The 14,353-nt window shown below is 41.7% G+C and overlaps 1 protein-coding gene across 1 annotated transcript in view; it reads right to left on the bottom strand.

The window, feature by feature from the left end:
• LOC148312479 (uncharacterized) overlaps window positions 1-14,353 on the bottom strand; it is a 199,353-nt gene that overhangs the window by 128,035 nt on the left and 56,965 nt on the right. The window contains exons 10-13 of the mRNA XM_088276683.1: window positions 5,997-14,045; window positions 5,812-5,886; window positions 893-4,623; window positions 224-401 (exon numbers count right to left, since the gene is read on the bottom strand). Coding sequence (XP_088132809.1) covers window positions 224-401; window positions 893-4,623; window positions 5,812-5,886; window positions 5,997-14,045 — 12,033 coding nt within the window. The remainder of the gene's footprint in view (window positions 1-223; window positions 402-892; window positions 4,624-5,811; window positions 5,887-5,996; window positions 14,046-14,353) is intronic.

Here is a 14,353-nt window from a genome sequence, read left to right as displayed (position 1 = left end):
ATATATTAATTATTGAATAAATTGAATTGAATTGAATAGTCCCGCGTCTAATAAATATATCGTAATGAATAATTTATTAAACAATTTTTATTAAATGTGCCCTCGGTATGAGAAAACCCACTGAGGACACATTATTGTAAATTAAAATTTTGTAATTACGCGTGAATCACAATTTTTAGTGATGATTAAAATAAACTAAAATTTTATTGTATTTATTTATTACCTGGAATTCTTCTAAGACAGTTTTCTTTAATTCTAAACTTTCTTGAAGTTTATTAAAAGATTGAACCAATCCTTCTGTCGTATTCAACCAGTCAGCCGCTTCTTTATACTGATCTTCGTATTCAGTCCACTTCACGATTCCTTCTTCTATCAGAGTCTTGGTCTTGTTCAGTTGTTCTCTGAAAAATTAGCAAAATTAAAACAATCCATATGAAGAAAATATATTTTTTTAAAGTAACTAACGTGAATAGAATCCTACACTACTCTGTCATTGCAAACATTTTTTGTCTTATCCACATTCAAGCCCACAAGTTTTTCTCGATCTCCCTCTGCTTCTACTTCCAACCATATGTATTTCTTTTATGCTTCATGTATTTCTTTTACCATTCTTTCCTTACTCATTTGTTCAACCATCTTAACGCCCCTTTTTTATTATTTCAATTATGTCTGGCTCACCTTTGCATACATTCCTTATTTCATCATTCAAACATCTATCATACAGCTATCATACATCATATTGACACATATTACATATTCATCTAAGTGATAGCATTTCAAATGCATTCTCCCTCCTTTTGCCTACTCTTTGTTTCACTTCCATTGGTACTAGGACTCTGTTCCACACTGCTAGTTCAACTTCAAATTCAATATGAAATTATTCTGTACTTACACATAACCGTCATACTCTTCTTGCATTAGAGCGCCTTCTTCCTCGATCACCTCCTTGTCTTCCGGATCGGCTATCTGGCAGGAGATTTCAGCCTGCTCTAAAGCTTTCTCCAGTTTTAGCTGACCTTCCGGAAGTTCGCTTTGCAGTATCTTCAGCTGAGATATTTTGCCACTAAGAGACTCCTTGTCGCCGGTCGGTTCAGAACATTTACCGAGACGTTCCTTCGCGGCCCTGATCCACTGCACGAAATCATTTCCGGCGTCGATAAAGGCTTGATGGTGTTCCACGGTTTCTTTCTGTTTGGCGTACAGATCCTTGGCTTGCTTACTCAAAGTCTCGTACTTGTTGGTTATTTCCGAAGCCGGTGCGGCTTGCATCAATTCCGAAGCCTTGGACGTGACAGACTGAATCATTGGCTCAAACGAAACGATATCCTGGACAATGTTGTTGGTTTGCCTGAGAGTTGCCTTTCTTTCTCCCAGACTCAAGCCGGACGTCAGTCCGGACGGGCGTTCTTGACCTTTCTTAGATTTGGCCACCTTCTGCTCGCAGACTTCTTGGAGCTTAGCCTCGCGGTCGGTGATCCATTGCTGCAGTTGGGAGTAACTAGAGCTGTAATCGGCCCACTGCAGCAAACTGGTTTCGAGATGTACTTTAGCGGTTGACATTTTCTTCACTAGTCTCTCCCATTCGTTCTGAATGTCCTTCAGTTCGGAGTTGATTTTATCTCGGCCATCCGAGCGAGTGTTTCGCAGAACTTTTTCACCGCAGTTGACGGTTGCGTGTATGAGGTTTTGGCCTTCTTCTCTCTTTCTAAGAAGATCTTGTATCTTTTCGAGGCGCTTCTGCAAAACTTCTTTGCTACTAGTGCTCGACGATTCGCTGCTGCCTCGGATCAAGTCCCAAGCCTTCTCCATCCAGTCTTTAGCTTTTTCGAGTGTAGTATCGTACTCTTTATGCTGATCGTAATTAGTTTCGACCTTCTTCAACACGTCTTTGGCCAAATTAACTTGGACTTGATATCTAGAATTGAGATGTCTCAACTGATTGTTGACGTAAGTGTCCAAGTGTGAGGACAGGAGGCCAGATGCAGTTTTATTGAATTTTTCGATATCTTCTTTGCCCTTCTCAAGTTTGTCGAGTATTTGAGCGACATCCGTCACTTGATTTCCCTTTTCTTTGGCAGTTGCCAACATGGCTAATTTGTGATTTTTGATAAGAATATCGGTTTGCTGTAACCAGTCGGATAATCGCTCGTATTCGTCTTTGTAATCTCGCCACTGCGCTACCGTTGCTTCCAGTTGCTCTTTCTGTTGCCGGATTTCATTGAACAATCCTTCGAAACTCTCTCTTAGGGCTTTCATGTCGTTTCTGATGATCTTCTGTCCTTCCGGCGACGTGCTCGCTAGAACAACTTCGCCAGTGTGCTGTAAGTGTTCGACTAGAAGTTCTCCCTGAGCTTGCTTGTTCAACAAGGCATCCAGAGGAGCTACGACATTTTCGATAGCGAGCTTGTCGCTCAGACTCTTGGTTTTCATGGAAGGAATCTTCTCGCGCGCCCTACTCAGCCATCCTATCAAGTCGTCACTCGCTTCCTTGTAAACTCTGTGATCTCTGTATTGAGCTTCCCTTTCCGATAAAATTGTCTTGATCTTGTCGAATAAGGAATCGAATTTGTTCAATATCTCTTGGGCTTGCGAAGCGGCTTGAGTTTGTTGGCCGCTTTCGACCATTTCAGCCGCTTTGGTTTTCAAATTGTCGACTTCAATCTTTTCGCATCTGGCTTTTTCCTCGACATTCTTTATTTTTTCTAACTGCGACCGTTTTTCACTCATGCTCGTCTGGAACGGAGTGATTTCTTGTATAGCGGACTCCATCCACTCGACGGTCTTCTTGAGAGCGTGGACCTGTTCCAGGAATCCGGACCACTTGCTGATGGAATCGTCCAGCAGGGACTTGATCTCTATCATCTTGGAAGCCAGCGCCGACCATTCTTCTTGAAGTTTGGCAAGAGACTTATTTATAGAGTCGTGACCTCCAGTCGCCGTGTTGGCCAGAACTGACTGAGCCAACTCGACAACGTTTTGCACTTTAGAGAAACCTTCATCTTTCACCAACAATAAGTCCTGTATGAGGACCAATTTATTTTCGAGGTCTTTCTTCGATGAAGCACTCAAATCGGAACAATAGGACATTTTATTTTTAATGTCGGCTAGCCAAACAGCGCATTCGGACAAATTGTTTTCGAATTCTTGGTGGTTTTTGACATATTGCTGCCATCTAATGGTCAAGTCCTTGACTTTCTGAGAAATCTGTTGATATTTGGATCCGAGCTCCGTGATTTGTAAGCTCCTCGATCCCATTGTCCCTTTGTGAAGTTGTTGCGCTTTTTCTGTCACGCTGTCGATCTCCAATTCCTTAGCTCTCACTTCGCCTTGAAGTATTTTGAGAGCGTCCAACTGATCTTGCTTCTCTTTACATGTTGATTTGAGATCTATGGCGTGAAGTTTTGTGTCGGTTTCGCGAATCCAAGCCAAACACTGATCTTTCAAGTTTTCATACTCGTTCCATTGTTGCAATTTATTTTCTAGCGATTCCATCGTCGTTCTGATGAATGAAACCAGCCCCTCCCATTCCTGTTGGGAAGAGTCCACTTGATTACGAATATTGATGTGACCGGACTCGATAGTTCCCGGAATGACTTTTTCTCCTAATGATCTGATTAAATCTAATCTCGGTTGCTCTTCGGGCAAACGAAGCTGTAAATTCTTCAAACGTTCCACGTTACTGTAGAGCGAGACTCGTTCTAATTCGCTGTCTCCCCAGAGGTTGACCGTATTGTGGGTGGCTTCGACCCACTCCTGCAGATCCATCACCGCCTTGCTGTACTGTTGGTGGTCGCTCACGATACCTTCGTACTTCTCCACGTATTTCTGAGCGCGCTGCAGAATATTTTTATGCTGTTCCACCATTGCGCCGAGCTGGTTCAAGATGTCTTCGTTCTTTTCGGGAAGATTGTCAGTTTTATCACGAAGGTCGATGATGTCCTGTTGGTGCATCAACGCCTCCTGCAGGAAGTTGCGATAGAGAGCCAGCTGCCCGCGCTTCTCATCCAAGGTAGCTTTCAATTCTAACTCTCTGGGTAGCATTTGCTCAGCACTCTGCAGCCATTTCTTGATGCCTTCCAGACACTCTTCGAAGCCCGACCACTTGGTGAGCTTAGCTTGCAAGTCCCTTTCGGTACTGCCTATTTCGTCGTACAAGGCGTCCAAGGATTGCTGCAAGTCTTGGAGCTGTTGTCGGATTATTTCCTTTCCTTCGTCAGACGTGGAAAGGTATACCTTTTCTCCCAGTTCCACGGCGTTATTGAGTAACAAAGTGGCGCTTGATTTTTGCGACAGTAAATCTCTGAGCACATCGCTCTTTTCCAAGATATCGGACCTATTACTGACTTTGCCATCGTCCTTGGATTCGTCGAACTTCAGCTGAGCGGCTTGGATCCATTCGGAGCACTGCTTGTACTTTTCTTGGTACACGTTATGGTCGGCTACGGCTTGTTCGCACTTCTTGACGATTTCCTTAGCAGTGGCTTGAATGGATTGGAATCTAGACGTAATTTGCTGCACATTAACGGCTACTCTCGTCTCGTTACAATTCTCGATCAAGTCACTCAAATCGTCGGTGAGCTTATCATATTCGGCTTCGCTCTTTTTCAGATTAATGACTAGAATCTGAAAACATGAAAGTGCCTTGTAGAAACCAATCATAAAATTTTATAAACATTACCAAATTTCAAAAAAACATCTATATTATATAAATCCAAAACCAAATTTGAACCTCAAACCAGTTTAAACAATATAAAAATATGAAAGAGTTATTCAATGGATTTTTACTTTGACTTTTGGCATTTTACAGTGTTTCAATGAAGCTGCAAGGTTTATGATAAAATACAAATATTGTATAAACTTTTTGCTTGATTAATACCACTATTAGTTCAAATCTATTGTTTATTGTTACACATATCGCTCACTCCTTTCAAGAACGTCATAAATAAAAAAACTTGATTTTTCAGGAGAACGTTTTTAAAGTGTAAAAATAAAATGCAATGTTTTAAAAATAAATATCAAGCCACTTATTGAACTTTTTACTGTGCAACAGATCTTTTTAGGTAATACCTGAAGGTTTTTTCTCCATTTGAAAAATATTTAGTATTTAAAAAAAAATTATTAAACAATACCTTTTCTTCAAAATGCAAAAACAACACTTTCTACCCTGTAGCAGGTAAATATTAAGTTAGAAATATACCTCTTTTGCTGGGATATAGTACATTTTCTGGGCATTCCGAAAACATGCACAACTGAAAATTGATGATTTTTGATTTATTACGTTCTTGAAAGGAGTGAGCGGTATAAAAAAAGATTTTAATGAATATTGATATTTAACAAGTAAAATAACAAATGGATAGAATTACGACTAAGTAACTGCCGAATCAATAATTGTAAAATAAACAATTTGCATATTTTAAAGCGGAATCAAAATCATTTTTCAAAAGACAAGAGTGGATTCATAATTATTTAAAATTATAATTGTGTTAGTGAATATGTAATACCTGTATTGTAAATACTAGTCTACTTGTAAGTGATCCATTACCGACGTTTTTAGAATGTATTTACCTAAAAACCCTTTTTTATGAAACTCAATTTGTAAAAGTTAAAAAATTTGTATCAGTTAAATTAACTCGGCACCTGTCTGTTATATTATTTTTAAACATTATTACACAATTAAATCCAAGTGATGGAAATTCCATTAAAAATATGCCACCAATGTTTAACCTACACCGGTAAAAAAAACAACTAAATAATGGTGCTTTGTGCGAGAATATATCTGTGCGTATTATTTTGTAAAATTGATAATCTTACTTGGTCCAAGGTATCAGCCAAACTAACGTAATCAGTGAAATCTCTTTGACGCATATCAATATTTTTTACGACATCCTGTTCAATAAAATAAAAGCTTAATACACATACATGGGGCATAATAATAAAGGGTTAGAATATTGTATGGTGTTATTCACACAGAAATGTAGGTTCAGTAGGGATATTACCTGATATTTCTCCAACTGCTCCATTTTCTCGGGAAGAGTGGCCTTGGGCGAGAAGTTCTTGAGGCTGATCTCCGCCTCGGACAGCCAGCCCAACAGTCTCTCGTGAGTATTCTCATACTCCGACCAGTGCTGCAGCCTGTCTTCCAGTCCTCGCTTGATGTCGTTCGTGGCGGTGACAAACTTCTCGAAATCTACGGTGAGCGTCGACAGATCCCTGACCATGGCCTCCTTGGCTCTCGGAGGAAGTATCTTGGCTCTGGTCTCCACGTGCTCCGATAGCATGTTGATTCTGCTGTGTCCGTCCGGGACGTTGTCTTGGAGCTCCTGTATCTTCTTCAGCTTGGACTGCAGCGCGCCTTTGTTTCCGGAGTAATCCGACAACATCTGCAAGCGTTCCCAGAGCTGTTTTTGATAATCTTGATGCGACTTTTGCATGTCGTTGAACTGCTGATATACGTCGAGACAGTTCTCCAACTGCGCTATCAGCGACTTGAGGTTCGAAGTTAATTTGTTGTAACGATCCCAAATCGATTTGACTGTTTCTTGAACATTTTTGGCTTTCTGTTCGTCGGACGTCACAGACTCGGTGACGGTTTGAGCTTTTTCAGTAACAACCTCGATAACGCGTTTGTGAGAAAGAATTTCTTGAAGTAACGTTTTGTTTTTGAGTAACTTCGATCTAATCTCTTGGGTGGAGACGGAGGATGAAGCGGCATTCTCCTGTTGAACCAATTTTTCTTTTTCATCCAACCAAGCGAGAGTTTGCTGCAGAGTCTCTTGATAACTGGACCACTGGAGAGATTGAATTTCGTGATACTTTTGCTGTTGTTTGATCCCATCATTCAGCTTGTCCCATCTCTCTCTGATGTCGCGTAGGTCTTGCCTGATCTTCTCCCTGCCTTGAGCCGAAGTGTCCGGCAACAGGCCTTCTCCTGTGGCCGTCAGGATGGCAATCTTCTGATCGCCTTTCTCGCGTTCCAGCAACAACACTTGCAATTTGTTAGCCTTAACGTCTAGCGGGCTCGTGTTTGATTGATCATTCAAGAAAGCGATATTTTCTTCCAGCGGTTTCAACCAATTGAGAGCTTCTTCGTATAATTTATTGAATTTCTTATGATCGTCAACAAGTTTGGACCAGTGATTGATGACCTCTTTGGTTGTGATGTGTAGTTGTTGGTACCTGTTGCTGATTTGTGAAATTAAAGGTTTCAGTCTTTCGACTCCGCTTATTTGAAGTAACGTGTGCGATTTATCCACGAATTCGTCTACTTCCTTTTCCTTGCTGGTAACGTCATCTCGCTTTTTATTGTAAGATTCCAATTGATTTTGTTTTTCTGGTAAATCTGAAAGTAGGACTTGATCTCTTAGAGATGATTCCGCAGTGCGTAACCATTCCAATGTTTTTTCCGATTGGTTTTCGAAATGATCCCACTGCTTGAGTGTGTGTTGCTGCTTAGTTTCGGCACTATTGAGAGACTTCAAGAACCCTCGTAGTTCACTTTGCAGACCCTCGATGTCGGATTGGATGGCTTGAATGCCGGGCTGCGAGGTGCTCTTGTTCACTACCAAGCTTGTTTCTCGAATGGCATCGAGCTTCTTGGCTCCTTCGGTTTCGGCGGACTTTAAAGCATTAATCGTAGCGATCTTCCGGACGATTTCAGATTTTTCACCGCTAACATCCTCGCACTCGTGAAGTTTTTCTTTTTCCATATTCAACCAATCTTTGAAGTCTTTACACTCGTTAAGTAAATTGCTGTGCTTTTTGACACAATCCTCCAAGTTATTCTGTAAATGCTCCGATTTAGACACAATATTCAAGAAGAGCTGTTTGATGGACTGCAGATAAACATTGAGTGACGCATCTTGAGTTTGGTCGACTAGTTGCTGCGCTTTGTCGCAGACCGATTCCACTAACTGCTGGTGGGACATTATTTCTTGATGCATGATTTTATGATTTTGTAGTTGAGCGCGTTTTTCTTGCAAGGAAGCCTTTAGCTCCGTATGTTGCTGCATCGCTTTTTCTACGTCCTTCAGCCACTTCGTTAGCTGCTCTTGGGCTAGTGAAAAATCTGAAAACTGTAATAGGCACTGGTCCAAATTATTGCTTGTATCTTGCAAAATGTCCCCGAAGCTCTCCCACAGTGCGCGGATGTTCCTGAGTTGTTGTCGTATAATTTCTCTTCCATCCGGGCTTGTGTGATTGTACAGTTTTTCTCCACGGTCCAAAAGCGATTCGAACTTAGGCGTCTCTTTGTTTTTCAAATCCGAAAGCTCCCTCGCTTTATTCTGTTTGTCTTGGAGCATAGCGTAATCTCCTACAATCTCATTGAGGTCTTTCATTTCCTCCATTTTGGATTTCAACCACTCTTCTAAGTCACTATAATCCTTTTCAAACTGCTCGTGTTCATTGACAAAAGTATTGTATCTCGAAATGACCTCTTTGACGGTGTTTCTCAGGGTTTGGTATCTTGTCGATAATTTGGAGATTCGATTGGCTATATCGGAATCGCCTTCCATGGTAGTGGTTTTCTCAACGGTTTTGGCGATTTCATCTCCTTTACTGGCGACTTCGGCCTCCAAGCCCTTGAGTTTATTTAAGTACGCTCTCTTGGCGTCTAATGAGCTTTTTAAGCTTTGATCTCTTATTTGATTTTCTTTTTGCTTAAGCCATTCATCTAAGTTATCGAACGTCAGTTCATTTTCAGTCCAAGCGTTGAGAAGATTCTTCAACTTTACTTGATTTTGAGTGCAATGAATCAAAAATGAATCCCATGCGTCGTTCTGCTCTTGGAATTCCTGCAAAAGAGCAGGGTGACCTTCTTTCGCCGTTTCTTTCAAAACGACCTGTAATTGGGAATTGCAAGCTGCGATTATCTTATCTCCCTCTGATTTTTGTTGCAGAAGATTTTCAACGGTCGTCAATTTACTCTCAACGTCTTCTCGATCGGTCGCTGACACATCGTCAATCATCGATGATTCGGTGATCAGAGCGTTCAACCAGTCTCTGCAATTTTCCAATATTTGCAAATAATTTTCATGATTGGAAATATGGTTATCGCAAATGGCGATACGTTCGGTTACTTGGGAAGCCGAGTCGTTGTACTTGTTCAGAATGTCTCGGAGTTTTTTGTTACTTTCGTCGTCGGATAGAGAGGACACCTTGTCGTTCAGCTGTTCTACGATGCTCTTGTGCAAATTGATATCCTGCAGCAAGTTCTTGCTGCTGTGTAGTGCCGCTTTCTTTTCTTGCAGCGTCGCGCTCAGGGGAAGGGATCCGATAGACTTTTGTTTGTCGACAATCCAATTTGCCACTTGTCCGAACGTCTCGTCGAATGAAGAGCGTTGCATCATTATGCTCTCTACACGCTTGCATACTGAATTGACTTGGTCGATAGAAGTTTCCATGTTATCTCGTAAGGACCTCAGGTCGTTCCGTATAGTGTCTCGGTTTTCGGGGGTTATTCCAGTGAAGAGTGACTCTCCCGCTTCCACCGCTGCATTCAGCAGAGCCTGTCCCTTTTCTCTTTCTTCCGCAAAGTGCTTCAACTCGTCTAACTCCGCTTGCTGCGGTCTGGCGGAACTGGAACAGTACGCTTGATACTTCTCTATTTTGCCAGCGGAATCCTTCAGCCATTGTTTGAAAGCTTCGATGTTGTCCAAATACCTCTGTTTATTTTTCTTAAGTTCGTTCAATTTATCGATGTACGAAGCCAAGAACTTTCCGACTGTTTCGTAGCGAGTGACCAAATGACTTACATACTGCCCCACCCGAGACTCAGGATTCTTATTCACAATATCGTCACCCAAGTGGGACAATGCATTTATTTCGGATGAATAATTATCCACTTCCTTTTTGAACGATTCAATCTCTTTGACTTTATCGTCGATAGAATTTAAATCGAGTAAGTTGACCGTTTCCGATCTTACCTTTCCTTCCACATCCTTCAACCACGAGGATACATTTTCGGACATCAGTTCATATTTGAGCCAAAGGTCTATATTAGACTGCAATTTGTCTTTGATATCATCGCAGGACTTGCTCAGCTGACCTAATTTAGCGATGGCTTGAGACTTTTCAGTTTTGAGGTGTTTGAGAGTTTCCGGCGCCTCGACACTTTCCAGGAGATCGAAGGATTGATTGAGTTGTTCGATTCTGGCGTTGCAATCGGCAATACCGTTCTTGACATCTTCGAGAGCGGCCATTTTAACTTCCAAATTGTATTTGTCGCTCCCGGGTTCCGGGGCGCACCAAATAGCTTTTTCTTCTAGAGACTTCAGAACTCTCTGAAGCATTCCAAATTTGTCCGTATACATTTTCTTGAAGAAAGTCAGCAGAGTTCCTTCAATTTTATTCGCGTGGGCGATTACTCCCTCGTAGCGTTTTTGAACGCTGGCCAGTTCTTTGGGCACGATCGTTTCTGAAAATCCGGGATAGTTGGAATTGAGTTCGTTGACCCTCAGAGTAATATTGTCAATATCGTCGCAAGAGTTGGCCAGTTGCTCTTTACATAATTGACATTTTGTCAGTCTTTCTAAGATTTTAGTGCTCTCTCCGGTCATATCGTCGCATTTGATAATTTCTTCTCTCAGCTTGCTAATTGTTTCGCCGACGTTTTTGATATCCCGTCGCACTTCTTTCTCTTGCGAGTCTAGGGTTGAGGCTGCCGATTCCAGGTTATCGGCCAAATCTTTGAGGATGTGGAATTGATCTTCTAGCAAAGAGTTCAGATTGGCCAGGTTCGGAACCGGTTTGCCTTTATTCAAATTGGTCAACTGCTCAATTTTCACTTGTATGTTATTCTTGATGTTTGTGTAAACCGGTAGTTCTTCTTTGTATTTGTTTAATGTAGATTGTCCGAATTTGACTTCTAAATTGTCAGTGGCGTTGGACAGTGACTGACTGGTTTCGCTCAACCAGTTGAGCAGATGATCTTTGTTGTCGTCTATCTGCTTCCAAATAATAGACTGCGACTCGAGATCTTGTATTCTCTTGATGGCGGCATCGTGTACTTTCTCCCAGCGGGTCTGAGAACTCAAGTACTCATTCTCGATGGAGGTAGAATCGAATCCGCCCAAAGGCGCCGCTTGCTTCAAAATGGATTGTTTGATCAATTCCATCTGGTCTAACGTAGTTTTGGATCTCTTCAACATTTCGGCGGACTTTTTGCACTTTTCTAGGGCTTGATTTGCGGGAATATATCCGCTGGGCGTGTCCGAGCAGGATTCGAGAAGTTGGTTGGCTTTGTCGACATCTCTGTCGAATGTTCCCTTAAAGGTCATGAGCTCTTGTAAAGTGGAAGAGAGAACCGAATACTTGTTTCTCGTATCTCTGAGTATTCCGTTTGTTTGCTCCCAATTATTATCGCACGCGGAGAGCAATTGTTGGATTTCTGCCATTTTGTTAGGATCTTCGCGCATGAGATGCAGACCTTCTTCCCTCAAATCGGCTCTCAAGGGTTGTTTCTGGTCCAAGTCGTGATCCAAAGTATCTAAATGTTTCAATATTTCCGTGATGGTCTCTTTGTTACTCGCCGTGGGTTGTTTAGCGATAGCACCCAGAGCCGTTTTAGAACTCTGCAGTGTAGTTTCGACAGATTTTTGTAATTCACCAAACTTATTCCATCTAGCGTTGACTTTGTCCAGATGGTCCTTTTTGTCGATAATTTGGGATTTGAGTTTTTCAACGGTTTGCTCTAGCTCTCTCAGGAGAGTATTGACGGTAAGTGACCGCCCAGTCTGCTTATCCTTGATAGGAATGTGAGGTAGATTGTCAATAGAGGCCGCTTGGGTATTCCAGGAAAGAATCTTTTCCGATATATTATTAAGCTCATCTTTGATCAATTCGCATTCCTCGGGAATTTGTTTCTGTCCATCAACTCTGTACTTGATATGAGACAATTGTTGTTTAGCATCGTCGTACCAATTCAAGAAATCGGTCCATTTTTCGAGATAAGATTTGTTTTGTTGTAAATATGTCTCTAATTTCTGATAATTTTCGACGAGGGTCGAGTAAGTATCATTCAACACTCTAGACTCTTCCGGCGTAGAGTTCAGGGACATGTTTTTGACCTCGCTATAAATGGCGTTAAATTCTGGTTGTTTTTCAGCGTGCTCTTGCATGAGGACATGCATAGCCTGTAAGACGGGTTCGACTCTATCGGAATGGATTTGGTCATGAAGTTCAATTTTACGCTTCAAGGAATCCATCCAATTTTCGAAATCTGTCAACTTGCCTTGGAACTCTTGCCTTTCGATAATTTTGTCAGACAGATCGTTACTTTTCTGCCTTACGGTGTCGGCGAGGGAATTAACTCTTTCTTTCAAATTGGTAACCCTCGTTTTGACGACCGTTCCGCCTTCCGGAGAAAGAGCGTGACTTATGCTATCGGAATTCTGGGTCAATGTGACAATCTTAGCTTGTTGTTGGGAGATTTCGTTATTAAACGACTTCAGTTTAGTCAATTCTCTCTCCAACTTGTCAACTTGAGGGGTGTCGATATTAATTGTTCTTTTGGCGATCATCTTCTCTCCGCTGGTTATCCAAGATTCCAACTTGTTGGCGTCCGCGTCGAATCCCTGCCAGGTATTCACCAGCTTATCGAGTTTGCTCGTCCATTGCTGAGCCATATCGTGTACTACGGCCCACCTCGAGTGAACGGCGTCGACCTCGTCCGGGGCGCTGGTCTTGTTGGTCATCTGGTGGCTGAGCGTGGCCAAGTTTTGCAATTTGTTTAGTTGCACTTCGCATTCTTTCTCGAACATCTTCGCCTGCTGTTGCAGCTGTACGGCTTCTTGCAAGGTGGAAGGTTTAGATATGCCGTTTGCGACTTTCATTTCGGACTGTTCCAACCACGGTTTGATTTCGGATATTTCGGCCTTATACTTCTGCCATTTGACGAGGTCCTGTTGAGTCGCTCGCGACTGGCTATCGGTAGATTTTTGCAAACCGATAATGATCTTCTCCAATTCGATGATTTCTCCTTTCAGTCTGCTGGCATCCGACGAATTAGTGTCTCTTTCTATTTGTGCCGCTTCGTTAGCGAGCTCGTTGATAATCATAATTTTTTCCTCCACTACTTTCTGTAATGACATAGACTTTTGTACTCTCTCTTCGGGAGTTATGGATTCCGACTGAATTTGAGAAACCAAGTACGGTCCCGTTTTTTGGGTCCATATTCTCATGTTTTCTAATTTAGTATTGACCTCTTTCCATTGCTTATTATATTTCTCGAGATCTTTCACTTTTTGATCGACATCTTCGATCGTAGCCGAGAGTTTCTTTTCGATGTCGCTAACTTCTTGCTGCAAGGCGGGTTGCTGTTCTTTATTTGCGATTGTACAAAGTTCGGTACAAATTGCGCGAAGTTTGTTGATCTTTTCTTCGCGTGCCGCTTTCAAGGATTCATCGATAATATATCTGTTTTGCAATTGTTTTTCTAAATTGTAAACATCCTCCTGAGAGGGAACAGCCAGTTGCCTCTCGACATTGGACAGCTCGCTGAGAATTTCCTCTTTCTGTTCTTCATAGTTGGACCAGACTTTCTGAGCTCCCCTCAGTTTTTGCAATCTTTCTGTTGTCATCCCGTAGGCGTCGTTCCAGCCAGTCTCCAAGGTTTGAACTTCTTGCTGCACGAATGCGGGAGTGTTGCTATCCTTCAGCAGGTCCTTTCCTTTCTGCAGAATGGACATCACTATGGGCCTGTGCTGATCTAGCTGCGACACGGCCGATTGCTGCTGTAGGATCATTTTCTCCACATTCTGTAAGGATTTCGGTTGCTCTTCCTTAATAAACTGTTCTTTGACATGTTCTAAGATGCAAATAACCTCGTGGACTTCGCGCCTATACGTGTAACATCTTGAGAATGTTTCGGTTTTCACCATTGTGATTTCAATAGTAGGAATCAAGTTCTTATATCTGGATATCAAATTCTCCAACTTAGTTTGTTCCGAGAATGCTTCTTCTTCCGTGCAATGTGACGAGAGCATGTCCAGAGTTTGAACGAGCCATTTCATATCTTCTCGTTTAACGTCGGCTTCGCGGCATATTTGCTGTGGAAAAAATACCATAATATGAACATCCCAAAAAATTTCAAAAAGCAAAACTATGGTTCCAATACAAATAGCGTACGTTTTATAGAAAATATCTTTCAAATTTGGACAAAAAAATCACAACTACAATAAAACAGAAACATTTACCATTAAACTTCTCAGCTATGATTCCAGCATGAAAAAATACAATTTTTTTATATCAGGAGCAGTATTGTATCATATTGTATAAAAATAAATTAATATGAACAAGGTACACATGAATGCATAAAATAGGCACTTTGCTACGCAAAAAAGGTTACATTTGGATG

The sequence above is a fragment of the Brachycentrus maculatus genome, unplaced genomic scaffold (assembly GCF_059751285.1).
Source record: "Brachycentrus maculatus isolate JH-2025_06_01 unplaced genomic scaffold, ASM5975128v1 h1tg000039l, whole genome shotgun sequence".
Taxonomy (NCBI): domain Eukaryota; kingdom Metazoa; phylum Arthropoda; class Insecta; order Trichoptera; family Brachycentridae; genus Brachycentrus; species Brachycentrus maculatus.
This window is presented reverse-complemented; position numbering and strand designations above follow the sequence as displayed.